The sequence below is a fragment of the Ambystoma mexicanum genome, chromosome 7p, assembly GCF_040938575.1.
Source record: "Ambystoma mexicanum isolate Mex_15411 chromosome 7p, UKY_AmexF1_1, whole genome shotgun sequence".
Taxonomy (NCBI): Eukaryota; Metazoa; Chordata; class Amphibia; order Caudata; family Ambystomatidae; genus Ambystoma; species Ambystoma mexicanum.
Window position 1 is genome coordinate 401,209,996 of NC_090939.1, and position 15,299 is coordinate 401,225,294.

Sequence of the window (15,299 nt, forward strand, 5' to 3'; positions counted from 1 at the left end):
GTGAATGTGGCTCTCTTGGCTTAACTCCAACGAAAAGGGACGCTTGCCTTCTCAAGCCGGGGTCATTGCCTGGAATTCTCAGCTTTTTCAGATAGGACAGCCTCTGCCAGTGGAAATGTAATTCTTTCAGCTTTCCCCAGTCTCGACTGCAGCAGGACACCCCCACAGCCAGGTCTTCTCCCCAGTAGTGCAGAAAGATGTCTGCCTGTCTTTTTCCCTGCTACTGCCCACTAAAACTTTCCTCTCAGCCCTCTTTATGACGTGTTCCAATGAAATCCATCATCTCTCATCCTCCTACTTTTCAACAATAGCTTCGCTTATACATTTGCAATTGTTGCAAATCTGACTTCCTCCTTCCTGCCGTTACTGTGCACAACAACACGGATAATCAGGCAGAGAAGAGAAAAATCTGCACACTCATTTAAATGGTTTTCAAAGTATGCCTAATTCTGCAGTAGAGAACACATTTTATTATTGGGTTATATTAAAATAAGGTTTTATTAGTCAGGTTAATTGTTAATATGTTAGCTGTTAATTTTCAAATGTGTCTCTAGCAATATAGGCATTTCAGGTGAAAAATAGTGTGCATTTTTAAATGAACACGTGTGCTTTTAACTGTAAAAATAGCTTTGCATCTTATATATTAAAATCGTTTTTTGACTGAATAGCCTGTCTTTCCTTGTTAATCTGCTAACCCATATAGCAATGCACCGCACCCTTGTGGTGGTGCTGCAAAAAAAAAATGCTACTTGTGCAGTAGTGCTGTAATGCTACTTGTGCAGTAGTGCTGTAACATGCCAAATATCCTTACATATACCCTCCTTTTGTTTTTTAGAACTTGGCTATAATCCAAGCCAATCTCTAAAAACAACTTGTTCTTTCTTTTTCTCTTAAAATGCATGTGTATTGGGATATCTTTCTCTTCCTGACGTAGTCAGCAAAATCAGTAACATTTTCATTTTTACTGATAGCACAATCAACCATCCACCCATGATTAGCACCAAGATAGCCAAACCCACTATTGAGCGTTCCCCCCAGGTTCCCCAATTAAATCTTTCCACTTCTATTATGCCCAGATTACTAATTGTAATATTGTTTTTTCGCAAATTCATTTTCATAACATGTCTTTCTTTGTGATTCAATAAATATTCCACATCTGGATCTATTGGAAAAGTATCCCTTTGAAAAAAATCGATATTTTCCACTTGGCTTTCCCAAACATCATTTGTTACATGGAACAATGTTAATCCCCCAATTGACACAATTGCATCCTTTGGAACCTGTAAATAAAAAACATTATATTTTACCTGTTTAACCACGTATGTTCCATGGTTTAAATGTACTACCGTCATGTTCTTTAAACAGGTACTGACCAACCATTTACCTCTGACCATCTTAGCCTGTGCCATTTCTTCACTCCCCATATTACTAATAATCACTTCACATCCCTCTGATATACTTGGGTCAGATTTCAATCCACAAATAGCATCTGTGGCATCAGGAACAAACGGTTTACCTGGACACATATAATTTTGTTCTTTAAATGTTACACATGTTTCCAGGTTTGGTATTAAATAAACTTCAGGTTCCCATGACTGAAATGCCACCACTTCTGGAGTCTTAATCTTAATGAATTTGTCCTCTTGCCAAAATCCCACGTTGTGTACCCACTTCGTTTGATAAATAAGTTCAGGGGCTACAAATGGGATGCATAGCAAAAATCCGATCTCTAGTCTTTCCAAGTCCACATATAACGGCATTGCATTCCCCATTTCGAATGCAATTCTTATCTGTATAAGGTCAATTTCCCTCCTGGTCAATCTTTCTATCATTTGCCGAATGATATCCTGCGAAACAAAATACAAGGGAATATGTCCTTGAATCAATTGTGAAACTGCAGTTTGAACTTCTCTCATATAATTCGTTAATAGTCTATCAACAGGACTCATTATGTTCAATATTTCATTTAAAGTTCTGTCATGCTTAAGTATTATTTTAGTCGCCCGTTGCATCACATCCGCTTGTTCATTTAGAATGATTGCAGTTTCATTTATGAATCTTACTTGTTCATCCAGTCCCCCTCTAATTCCATCTAATGTCTTTTGTATTATTTCTAGGTCAATACTCAGTTGTTGTGCTTTAGTACTCAGTGTTCCTACCGAAATAGAATTGGCTGTTGATATTGTAGTACCTATTATTGCCCCAATTATAGACATTACCATTGATATCGCGAGCATCACCGCACCTCTCTTTCCTCTCTTCTTCTTAATGTCTGCTGAATTCACGAATGTTTTTTCCAATTGCATTAATATATCTCTTATTGACTGCTTAGCGTCCTCTTTTCTTATTTCCAGCCACTCTTTAGTCTGTTCAATCTTAATTCCGGTATTGTTCAAATGTTTTTCAATCAAAATCTCAGGATCCAATGGTATGTAGATATTTTGGAAAATCATCCTTCTATCACTCATGATGAATCCTGGTGCTTCTTCTACCGCGATACCAGATGCTGGTCCAGGTTCAATGACAACCTGTGCTTCTGAATTCTTGAAGATCCCTCCAAATATCACTATTGTTAAACATGTCATCGGTATCATCTTCAATGCTGATCGCTTTGTAGCCTTGGTCTTCACCCCTCTTTGGGGCTTTCCCGGAATCCGTCCTCGCGGTCTCCAGTACTCCATCGTCTCCCGTGGCCTCTGGTCCCGGAACCTCCGATCAAATAATGTTAATCGTCTAAATCAAAATAGAAAATAAACAGATTAAGTACATAGCACAATACTAACTTCATCCTTTTGCCAAAAATAAAACATGCTTGGTAAAAATACTTCGTTTTTTTTTTTCTTTTTTCTGAAATTAAACACAAGTTAAAAGAAAACAAACACATATAAAACAGCATTCAATATTTAATACACTTTCTCTCTGTACACCAACCACGAGCTTCCGTTATATGTGCATTTATTTATTTATTTATTTATATTATATATTTATTTATTTATTTATTTATATTATATATTTTCACATATATTACAGTGTTTATGTGCCATCATAACAATCAACTTTTTTTTTTTTTTTAACTTCTTTGTCACTGCCTCCTGATTACACCCATTTATTTTCTCAAGGGACTCTATCCGTTTCCACATGCTCAAGCTGCCTGATCTCATGTCTGGGATGGCATGGTTTGATTTGATTTACATGGACAAACTGCTCTATTGCTGTTTCACCTTCATTTTTCAAAATTTTATACACTACAGGAGAGACTTTATCTATAATTCGGAATGGCCCCTGCCAGGCTGCCAGAAATTTAGAATTTTTCTGTTTACTTTTCCCAAAATGAAACTTGTACACCTGATCCCCTACATTGTATTCCTTTACTGATGTCTTTTTGTCATAATATGACTTAGCACTGTCAGCAGCTCTTTCCAGATTTCTCTGCACAAAAGCAAATGCATGTTGCAAATGCCTCCTCATTTCATCAATATATTCATGAACTGTGGATGCACTCACTAGAGTTTGCTCATGTGTTCTGTATAGTAGGTGTTGTGGTAACACCATTTTCCTACCTGTTAAGACCTCATGGGGGCTAACACCTGTTGCTTTGGCAGGAGTCGACCTGATTGCCATCAAAACCAATGGTAAACGCAAATCCCAGCTGGAACCTGCTTCTGCCACAAATTTCTTTAAAATGTCCACAACAGACCTATTGCTTCTTTCAACTGTACCTGAAGACGCCGCCCGATATGCGATATGTAGTTTCCTTTTCACACCTAGTATTTGCCATACCTTACTCATTAGAGTACTTGTGAAATGACTTCCTCTGTCTGACTCAATTCTTTGTGGCAACCCAAACCTTGAGAACACATGGTTCACCAGCAATGTGGCTGCTGTTTGCGCACTACAATCTGGTGCGGGAATGCACTCAATCCATTTTGACATCAAACATACCACACTCAAAATATAGCGGTGTCCCCTGCTCGACCTTTTTAAAGGACCTACATAGTCTATTTGCAAATCTGACCATGGGAGAGTTAGGCCTCTTTTCATCAATGGTGCTCTATGCATTGGTGAAGCAGGTTTAAATTGGGCGCATACTAGACATCCTCTAGTATATAATTCCACATCTTGGGACATATGTGGCCAGTAAGCATAATCTTTTAGTATTTCTAATGTCTTTTGTGAACCTCTATGGCCTGCAGTTATGGCATCATGTGCATGGTGTAGCATTAGTCCTCTGAATGAAAGGGGTACTACCCACTGTATTTGCCCTGTTATGGACTCTCTAATCATGAGTCCATCCTGTAATCTAATTCGTGTTTTGTTCTTTAATAACACCCTCAACTCTTCTTTTCCCATACAATCATTTTCTGTTAAAGGATTTTGTTCAGGATCCATCAAATGATTATAATAGATTCCCAAAATTTGATCATTCTTTTGTGCCTCAATCAAATCTTGGTCTGGCGTGTCATGACTCCACTGCACCACCGGTTGATCTACCTCCTTTGGTGCTTTAGACCGTGTGACTGCATCAATTTGTATTTCACCCATTAAATAATCAATAGGTAGCAATTCTCCCATCACAGCCCCAATCTTAGCCAGATGGTCTGCCTTATCATTTCCCTCCTTATCCTCTCCTGGTGTTTTTAAATGCCCACGAATTTTTCTCCAGTATATTGTTAAATTATTTTCTGACACCAATTTGTCTATGGCTTGTATCATTTTTCCATGTTTAAGTGGCTTTTTGTTGTATGTAACCATGCCTCTTGCTTTCCAACCAGGCAAATACTCCACAAAGCTATTCCGTGCATAGTCAGAATCAGTCACCAGGACAATTTCACTGAACTTTTTATCAACTGCAGTAGCAATTGCTTTATAGATGGCTGCCAATTCCGCCACCTGACTGCTCCTATCTCCAATCCTCATCCCTATACTAGGAACGCCTTCACATTTCAACCAGACATTTCCTATTCCTGCCACTAATTGTTTATTACTGTCATTTTCGATGTGAAAAGCACAACCATCCACGTATACAGTTGGCAAATCCTTGCATGTTTTTTCATCAAAAGCTTTGTGTGGTGATTGTTCAAATTCCTGTAAACTAGCTTCCACATCCATTTCATTTGTTATTTGTTCAGCTGCACAGTCATGTAAGTCAGCTAACCCTTGAGCAATTGGGCTCTTTTTATTTTGTCCATATCTTACTTCTACGGGAAAACCTTGTAATGCCAGCGTCCATGAAGTGATTCTGGATTGCGCTAGATTGCCTGATCTAATTCTTTTACTTTCTAAAAATTGCAAAGGTTGATGATTTGTTTCAATAATCACCTTTTCTCCCTGAACAATGGGGCGAAAATGTTGTAGCGCCCACACAGTGGTTAATAGGGCCTTCTCACATTCATTAAATTTCATTTCAACTTGGGAAAATGCCTTACTTGCATATGCAATGGTTTTGTGATTCAAATCGTGTTTTTGTGATAACACTGCTGACATACAATGTTCAGAAAAGCCTATTTCTATAAAGAAATCCCTATCCTTTATGGGGTATGCTAAACATGGTGCCTTTACAAGACATTCCTTCAATCTAGCCACTGCATCAGATTGCTCTCTTTCCCATCTCCAGGGAGTATTTAGTTTAAGCAGTTTAGTCAATGGTTGAGTGATTTCTGCATAATTCTCAATGAACTTTCTGTTATAGCCTGTCATCCCTAATAAACTTTTTACTCCTTTCACATTTTTAGGATCTTTTAATCTTTGTATGGCCTCTATTTTCTTCCTTTGTGGATTTAGCCCATGTTCAGTCACTTCATGCCCTAGAAAGTTCACTTTTTTCTTGCACCATTGTGCTTTTTGCAAAGATACTTTGGCGCCTGCTTTCTGCAATTGGCCAAGCACATGTCTTATTTCATCAAAATGGCTTTTAAGGTTTTCATTTTTTATCAAGACATCATCCACATAAACTATTGTCCCTCTTTCCGCTGCATCCGGCATGGCCTTTCTCAAAAATATGCCAAATTCACTCCCACTATTGATGTACCCGAACGGAGCTCTAAGCCAGGCATATTGAGTCCTGTCAAATGTAAAGGAAAATAGGTGTTGTATCTCCTCTGCCAATGGCACACACCAATATCCAGATGTGAGATCTAACGTGGTAAATACATTTGAACCATGTATCTGAGCTAGGCCCTGATCAATGAATGGTAGTGGCCATCTAGATACTGGTACTCTTTTATTTAACTCTCTTAAGTCTGCACACAGCCGCCATTGACCATTTGGCTTTAACACACCTAAAATAGGCGTATTGGATGTGCTATGAATGGGCCTAATTATTCCCCGTGATTCCAAATTTTTAATAATCTCTGCCAATGATTCTAAACATGCCAGCGGTAGTCTATACTGGCGTACAAACACTGGATTTCTGCTACAACCTTCTGGTAGTGTGGCCACATGTAAATCAGTTAAACCACAATCATAAGCATCTTTTGCAAATACATCCTTGAACTCCATAAATATTTCCCTCAGAGTGCGTCGATCCTCATCGCTGTTACATGCATCCGCTAAGGAGATCTGCTCTTCTACCATTCTGGAAAATTCTGGAAACTCTTCTGGTAAAGGAATCTCAGCGCTTTCCTCTAACTGTGTGGCTGTGTCTTTTTGTAGAGCTGCCACTTTCAAATATTTTGGCATATCAGCTTCCACTTCAATGGGCTGATTTCCTGTTTCATTTTCATTTAAATTAAATATTATGCAATCCTCTTGATGGCAGCACACTGTCTCATTTGAATCATAAGGATACACAGAATGAATTTTAAACATTCCTTTGGGCTGAGAGTCCAGGTGTTCTGGCAACTCGCCCTTGGCATCTACATATTTTTCAGGAATATTCCCAATCACCATGTTATTTAAATCTGCCGTATAATGTGATTTTTGTATGGCCATTCCTAATGGGGAGTTTTCCTCTAAATGAATATCCTGACAACCTTTATTATTCACCATGATTTTTACAGATCCCTCACCAATGTCTACCAATGGAATGTATTCATAATCCAGGCCTTGCTGTTTTATGGATTCATTCAGGCATACAAATGCATCAGAGCCTTTCATCTGCTGTCCATTTTTGCATTTCAGTGTTATTGCAAACTGTTTTGTAAATGCAGGAATAATAGTATTTTTCCTCATCTGTAATTCGACTGCATAAGGAACTAGTTGTGCACAATGATAAGCCCTTCTTTTGTCTTCAAATTCAGGCGCCGGCCCACCTAGGCGCGACCATATTTTTTGATTAAGGAAATCTAACACCATACACATTCTGTGCATGATGTCATTGCCCATGTAAAATTCATTTTGTGCTCCACTCACTATCCATACATTATGGTAAATTGCTTTCTGCCCAATGCTAATTTTAAGCATGCATCTGCCTGTAATTCGGTTTTCAAAGTTTGGACTGTCCAACCCAGAAACATATTGGTTTTTAATCCTAAATTTCGGGATTTCTTCCCTCTCCATAATTTTTTGCAACAATTTCTCATTAATGAAACTCCTTTCATGTTCAAGCGCTAAAGTGGCTTTTATTGTTTTAAGATAATCATTTATACCAGCGTGAACCCATGGTTGCTCATCTTCCATGTGTATCTCTGCCAGAGTGGTAATGTGTTTTTCTGAATCTGTTTTAGGAACAATATTCTGTTTGCATGTATTCTCTTTTAAATAGAAACGTAATGTGTGTTCGTCTATGGCAGTCTGCCAATCTTTCCTTGGGTCCAAGTATATTTGTACAGGTAGTTTTTCATTGTCGCTCTGATCTTTGTCTTGACACCTTAATATAACAGTGACACTAGGTATGCAGCTATTCTGTAGATATACCTCCACAGCATCCTTTGTTTTGGCAACGGTGTGACATTCTTTTATATTGCTGTTTTGTGATTTTAGTTTCTTAGGCCTCAATGGTTTTTTGGTTAAGGACCACAGCACTCCATTCACCCCATCTATGAGAGGAGACAATCTTTTCAGGCAATCTGTCCCCATCAGAAATGGAATTTCACAAATAGATGTGATCAATACCTCTTGTTTCATTCTGTGCTTTCCTATTTTTATGTCAACCTCAGTTACACCTATGATGGGCACCTCCTCCCCATTAAAGTTATGCACTGGGCCTTGATTTGCCTTCACTGTGATCTGACTCTGTGGAGGCCTCCCTTCATTAATACTCTTTACCAGCTCCTTGGACATAATTGTGGCCTGTGCGCCAGTGTCAATCATAGCAAAGGTGTGGCATTTTTCTTCTACAGTGATGGGTGCATAATATCTGTCCTCAACTTCCTCTAATACACATAAGAAATGTGAATTCTTACTGATTTCAGGGCTCACCTTTCTCAGGCCTTTTTCACTTTTGGCTAAGCACATTGGTAAATGAAAAGACATTTTTCCCTCCTTTTTACCCATTTCTGTGCGAGATATTTTATTCATTTCTCCATGTTCAGAGGTTTTTTGGAGTGTGGCCACCGTTCGCCCATCCATCTGGGTAACATCAGAGACCACATTACAACCTTCCAACTGAACATGTGTCACAACATCATTCAGCAATTTGTCATTTTTTAATTCTGTGCATTTGTGATCATTTAGTGTAATACCAGCCCTTTCAGTCTCTTCAAAAATATGTGGCTCAAAGAATTTTTCAGGTGATTGACTTGTACCCTCCTTGTGAGTATTTCCTTTTTCTGTCTGTGTTTGGTAATTGTTTTGCTTGCCCAGGGAAGGAGCTATGGCATCCCCATTTACTCCCTGTTCACTGGTATTCCCCATGCATGAGTCATTTTTCTTAAATCTGTCCCTTTGTTCTTTTGGAATTCCTAATGTTTCTTTTTCATTTGTGCAAATCTTTACTGTTTTATTTAGCTCTAAGTTAAACCGTACCTCTTTTTTAGAAGTATTTGCACTTTCTGTCACAATTTCATTTACTGGTACTTTCATTTTTAATCCATTAGTCATCTCAGAGTCGTTATGCAAAGTTATATCAGAGCAATCTGTCATTTTGGCACTGCAGTTATCATGAGTACTTAGTCACTTTTCGGAAGCCCCCCGGTCATTGCTATGGCCATCAGCCCCCTCTTTGGAAGGTTGTTTTTGCGCTGTATAGAGCTTTCCTATTTGCTCAGCTAACATTTTCACTTGGGCCTCAAGGCATTGGAACCTTTCCACCTCTCTAGGATCCTCTTTCTGTGGCCTAGGTCGATATTGGTTGTTTTCCCCCTGATTGGATCTATTCTGATACCTCTCAGGTGATTGATACCGGTTGGGATGGTTTCTGAATTCTTGATTCATTTGTGGAGGGGAGCGGTTTGCACCCATCCTTTGATTATAGTCCCCTGGTGGGGAATCATTGTACTGGCGTGGACTGTAGTTCACGTTTTGCCTCATGTCCTGTCTCTCAGATTGTGGGTACTGGCCCCTATATTGATTTCCATTATCAGTAAATCGATCCACATATCGGGGCCTATCCTGATTACCATATATCATGGTGCTGGGATCAAATCTGCTCTGTGTCCCCAATGACTGGTAGGGACCATCATTTCTTTGATCTTGATTTTGTCTCTGGTTATTGTTCATACCTGCCATATCAGACCGGTATCTTACCCGGGGTCTATCTCCTAAATATCTAGGGCTGATGTAGCTCTCTCTATTACTAGGATCATGTGATTGGAACATTGGTACAGGCAATGGCGATCTTTGTTGATTACCCCTTTGTTCAGGTGTCACATTATTTTTACCTTGGCTTTGAGCAGACTCAAGGGACATTTTGGCTGACCTGATTTCCATTACTGTGGCTGAGGGTTCTTTAGATTTAGGCCTAGTATCTTTCATTTTATCACTTTCTCTACCCTGACAATAGAGTACCTCATATAGCTTGGTGCTTTGATGTACAATCCATTCAAGGGACTTGTCACGGTCAAATTCACGGACCAATTGGGATATGATGTCTTTCTGTAGCCCATAGAAGTATGCGGTTTTAAACTCATTGGAATTTGAGTCAAAAGATACATCAAAGCGAGAGAATGCTCTTTTTAAGTCTTGTAAAAATTGGCGAGGTGATGTATTAGGTCCAGCAGTAATAGTGTACGCAACTTTCTTTGCCTCTTGCAATGACTGAAAAGGAGAAAAATGACGCCTAATTTCTTTTTCAAACTCCAGCCATGTCATATTCTGCTGTTCATTTAATCCCCTTATGATGCTGGCCGTCGGGGCATCTAAAGTTAAATGAAAATATTGTCTGTACTGTTCCTTAGGTATCTGGAGCGCTTTAAAAATGTCATGCACCGCTTCTAAGTGATCCTCAATGCAGCATTCACCTCCCTTTTTAAATGGTTTGATCAGGGCTTTAATGGATTTCATTATTTTTATGGGGCTACTTGTTGCAATGCATGGAATTGCACTATTTTGTGATTCAATCCTGTTTTCAGGTGTATGAGATTGGTGGCTGCCCCCAATGGGAGTATCAAATCCCCCAAGGGCGCTGCAACCAAGTTCAGTCACCGGCCCAGTCACTGGGGCACTAGCTCTTTGGGCAGAGCTAGAATTCACCTCCACTCCATTGAATGTGGTACCCTGCCGCCTCTCCTGTGACCTGGGAATGCACATTTGCTGTTCTAAGTCCTTACACTTTTTAAGGAGTCTGTTGGCTTCATCATGCAAATAATTATTTTCATCACTCATTTTATTAATTGCCTCCTGCATGTCACACATTTGAATTTGGCATTCATTGAACTCTTTATTTCTTTTGTCTCTTTCTTGAATCATTTTAATCATTTCTTGTTCTACACTCTGGAGATCACCTTCTTTTTCACAATGTTCTTTTTGTAAAATCTGCATTTCTGAAACAACCTCATCTTTATCCTGCCTAATGTGATCCACTAAGGCTTTTAAGTGTGTCAATTCTTGCTCACTATCTTCAAATTGTTTCTTGCTTTTGGATAACTGAGTATCAAAGTCTCTGCATTTTAATTGCATGTCTTTTTGGCATACATCCAATTCTGCTCTCAACATTTCCTGATTTTTACTTGCCCCATCTATTTCAGTCTTTAACCTGTTAATTAGCTGAGTATCATTCTCTTGCATTCGCAGTGACTTGTTTAAAATAAACCATATTTTGCCGCATAGACGTATTAAACAGTCTTTCTCTGCACTTTTATCGGCTGCATTCAATAATCTCGTAAGGCAGACCTGAATTATGCTGCCTTCTGCAAAAATATTGTCTAGTTTTTCTTTCTGCACCTCACCCTGAATGCGGTTACTCCATTCTAAGGTACTGTTCGAAGACCAATTCCCATGTGCAAATAACTTTGCCTCTAAATATTGCACTAGATCTGAGAATGTGGTTTCCCTTTGTGACATTCTGAAATTCGTTTTTAGTGGCACACTGCTATTATAAAATGGGTTCCCTTTAATGTGCAAATGGCAGTGTGAGACACGCTTGCCACGCCCAGTAGGTACTCTATGATCACTTTCCCGGCCTGCAACGCACCATAAATATGTAGGGTATTTTGTGGAGATTTGGGGCCTGACGGTATTTTATTACCGCTGAGAAATAACTTAGCAATAATCACTCTTTGTATTCAGATTTGGCCATGTGCAACAATAATACAATGGACATGCATTATTTCAGCACCCAGACCTGCATATTTGGTATACGTGGTTGGTGGTATTTTGGTGAGCATAATTCCCTTGTTTTATTTGTGGCCCCAATGTCCAGAATCCCTTATCTTCGCTTAGATTTTTCGTGTGATCACTAGAGAGACCTCAGACCTGCATTCTAGGGAAACCACAATTTCCAGGGATAGTGTTGGTGCGCCACCATGGGCAAACTCACTGACTTATTTACGACAGAGAGCTATATGTGGTAGTCTTGTGGTAATTTCCACTACCTTATATACGGTAGGGAGCTATGTTCAGAGAGTCTCTCTTCCCGTTGGCTCATGTACCTCCAACAAGTTATACTACAGTCACTCACAATTATTCATACTGATTCTGACATACACACATCTGTCTTAAAATGACCATTGCACTGTTTAAAAATCTCCCCACATCATTGGCATTGTAATGGTAAATAGAAAATAAACCACCCGTCTGTTTTCAAATATTTTCTGTATTATAAAATTTGCATTTAGACATAATCTCATTCTTTACAGCAATAAAAGGGAACAATCAAAGCATTTTCAATGACACACTGCAATTATAGTGGCGGAGAACAGAACTTAAATTGCAACATTAGCACTTGATTAAGACACGCACGGGACTTTCATTTTTCTACACTGACTGCATACTTTCGTGCACACACACAGCTCCCCCAGTTAGGTAATTACCTTATCTGTTTAGAGGATTCTCTCTGTGAATGTGGCTCTCTTGGCTTAACTCCAACGAAAAGGGACGCTTGCCTTCTCAAGCCGGGGTCATTGCCTGGAATTCTCAGCTTTTTCAGATAGGACAGCCTCTGCCAGTGGAAATGTAATTCTTTCAGCTTTCCCCAGTCTCGACTGCAGCAGGACACCCCCACAGCCAGGTCTTCTCCCCAGTAGTGCAGAAAGATGTCTGCCTGTCTTTTTCCCTGCTACTGCCCACTAAAACTTTCCTCTCAGCCCTCTTTATGACGTGTTCCAATGAAATCCATCATCTCTCATCCTCCTACTTTTCAACAATAGCTTCGCTTATACATTTGCAATTGTTGCAAATCTGACTTCCTCCTTCCTGCCGTTACTGTGCACAACAACACGGATAATCAGGCAGAGAAGAGAAAAATCTGCACACTCATTTAAATGGTTTTCAAAGTATGCCTAATTCTGCAGTAGAGAACACATTTTATTATTGGGTTATATTAAAATAAGGTTTTATTAGTCAGGTTAATTGTTAATATGTTAGCTGTTAATTTTCAAATGTGTCTCTAGCAATATAGGCATTTCAGGTGAAAAATAGTGTGCATTTTTAAATGAACACGTGTGCTTTTAACTGTAAAAATAGCTTTGCATCTTATATATTAAAATCGTTTTTTGACTGAATAGCCTGTCTTTCCTTGTTAATCTGCTAACCCATATAGCAATGCACCGCACCCTTGTGGTGGTGCTGCAAAAAAAAAATGCTACTTGTGCAGTAGTGCTGTAATGCTACTTGTGCAGTAGTGCTGTAACATGCCAAATATCCTTACAGTATAAACAGTTCAGTGGACTAAAGACAGTTGGAGAAGGTTCTTTGAATCTTTAGCTGTGCCACTGAACATTCATGTGTGGGAAGCAACAACATTCCTTTTGGCTGCATAATGCAGGCTCCTTCTATAACACATGTAGTGGTACGTACTGTTTACATCATTGCTGTTTGTGCAATTGTTCAAAATACCCCAAACTCAAAGAGTAAAACTGAGCAATGGATTGAGCGTTCCAGCACAACATTACCTTTTTGGGTGTGGTTTACACTATGGGTCTTGCAGGCTTGCATTTACGGTAATTTAAAATGTTTGTTAACTCCTTAGATTTGGCTGGACTGTACAATACATAGGAACATTAGTGTAAAGATGATTTATAAACCTCACAGTTTTGTATTGTGTGACATACTTTGCAGTTGGTTCCCGTGGTAATACTGATCATGTAGCAGAATGTCATCAAAGACATTTGATAACCCCAGCAGGGATGCCATTTGCCTGCCCAGCACTGAGCAGCTTCTGTAAAGATGGCTGAATCAATATCTCTACGGGACACATTTTCAGCTGTGAAACAGTGTGTACCTTTGGCAACGTTTTTTTCTCTTACCCTTCTAAGGCTTCTGGAATCCTTTCACAGGTTTCTTGATTCACCATTACTTTTCTAATGGGAAAACCCTAATTTTTGCAGTGGTTTAAAAATGAATGTTGTGCATTTGACTATAAAAGTGATTACTTAACACAGTGTATGTGTGTATTGGTTAGAAAGAATCCCAACAAACATGTGAAGTGGCACCAATAAAACCAATGAGGTTTTGGCTATTTAAAGAGCATTTTGTGAAGGTAAGAATGGCCAAAAGCTTTGTATATGTCATTTATGACTGTCAGAGTTGTATGACTGAATTACTAAATACCTAAAGCACGGTGGGTTTGGTATGTGTTTCCTTTTTTAAATGTAAACAAAATATATGATTTAAAGATATTTTCTAAATTATGGGCTAATAGGTTGAATGGATACATGGGAAATTTGATTGATGAATCTCAAGTTGGTTTTTCATCAGGTAGGTTTGGTTATGATAACATCAGAATGATTTTGGACGCATGCGGAATACAAAATAATAAAGTGTCATATTCAGTGCTAGCCTTTTTTGATGCAGAGAAGGCATTTGGTAGAGTGAACTGGAGGTTTTTGGAATACACATTAAAGAAAATGGGGTTTGCCCGGTTTTTATAAAGACAGTAAATTGTTTACACTGGGAAGTTTCAGCAAAAGTACAAGTTAATGGTCTATTTTCACACTTATGAATTATCAACGGATACAAGACACGGATGTCCGTTATCACCATTTTTATTTAACTTAGCCCTGGAACCGCTGGCAGCTTACATTAGACCGTGTAGAAGAATACATGGAATCTGAATAGGAGATAATGAAATGATAATATTGGTGTATGCAGATGATACGACGATACTTCTTTCAAACCCATTGGAGTGTGGCCCAATTCTGAAATCAATATTTGAAGAAGTTGGTAAACTGTCAGGGCATAACAATAATTGGGTTAAAACAGAAATGTTTCCTCTTTTGTCTGCATGTGATAAGGGCGAACAGGCATCATGGAATTGTACATGGTCTCTGACTGGAGTGAAGTACTTAGGGATACATATTATTAGGGATCTTAAAAAAATGGTTCAATTTAATGTAGATAGAATAATAGAGACACCTCTAACTAATATAAGAAAAATGGAAAGGTTAACTTTGGAAGTGTGGGCAAAGATAAATCCAATATAAATGGTCCTACTGACAAAAGTGCTATATGTAGTACAATCACTCTCTTTCCTAATCCCAACGAAAATTTTGCTGAAAATTGATAAAGTCTTCCAGAACTTTCTGTGGTGGACTGGTAAGCATCCACGTATCCCAAGAAATATTTTATTACATAAAGTCCAGGAGGTTTCTTTTGGCTACACAGACCTTTTAAAATATTATAGAGGTGTCCTCCTGAAGAAAGCATCACATTATTTTAATAATGAAGATACAATGAGTCCAATTTGGTTATAACTGGGACGAGATGTTTGTAAACCCTATGCTTTGGAAAATGTATGCAGGATGGAAATTTTATCAGGGAAAAAT

General features: G+C 38.8%; 2 protein-coding genes across 2 annotated transcripts in view; both read right to left on the reverse strand.

Moving 5' to 3' along the window:
• The window catches only part of ROBO1 (roundabout guidance receptor 1), a 2,404,538-nt gene that overhangs the window by 1,051,401 nt on the left and 1,337,838 nt on the right, over positions 1-15,299 (reverse strand). The window lies entirely within an intron of this gene.
• LOC138526088 (uncharacterized) lies at positions 256-12,548 on the reverse strand. The gene is made up of 2 exons (XM_069636441.1): positions 12,348-12,548; positions 256-2,733 (listed from the first exon to the last, which is right to left on the reverse strand). Exon 2 carries the CDS (start codon positions 2,679-2,681, stop codon positions 891-893), a length of 1,791 nt encoding a protein of 596 aa, XP_069492542.1. The 5' UTR covers positions 2,682-2,733; positions 12,348-12,548; the 3' UTR covers positions 256-890.

Excerpts from the sequence above, each read along its gene's own strand:
- LOC138526088 (XM_069636441.1), bottom strand. The coding sequence starts at position 2,681 with ATGGAGTACTGGAGACCGCGAGGACGGATTCCGGGAAAGCCCCAAAGA.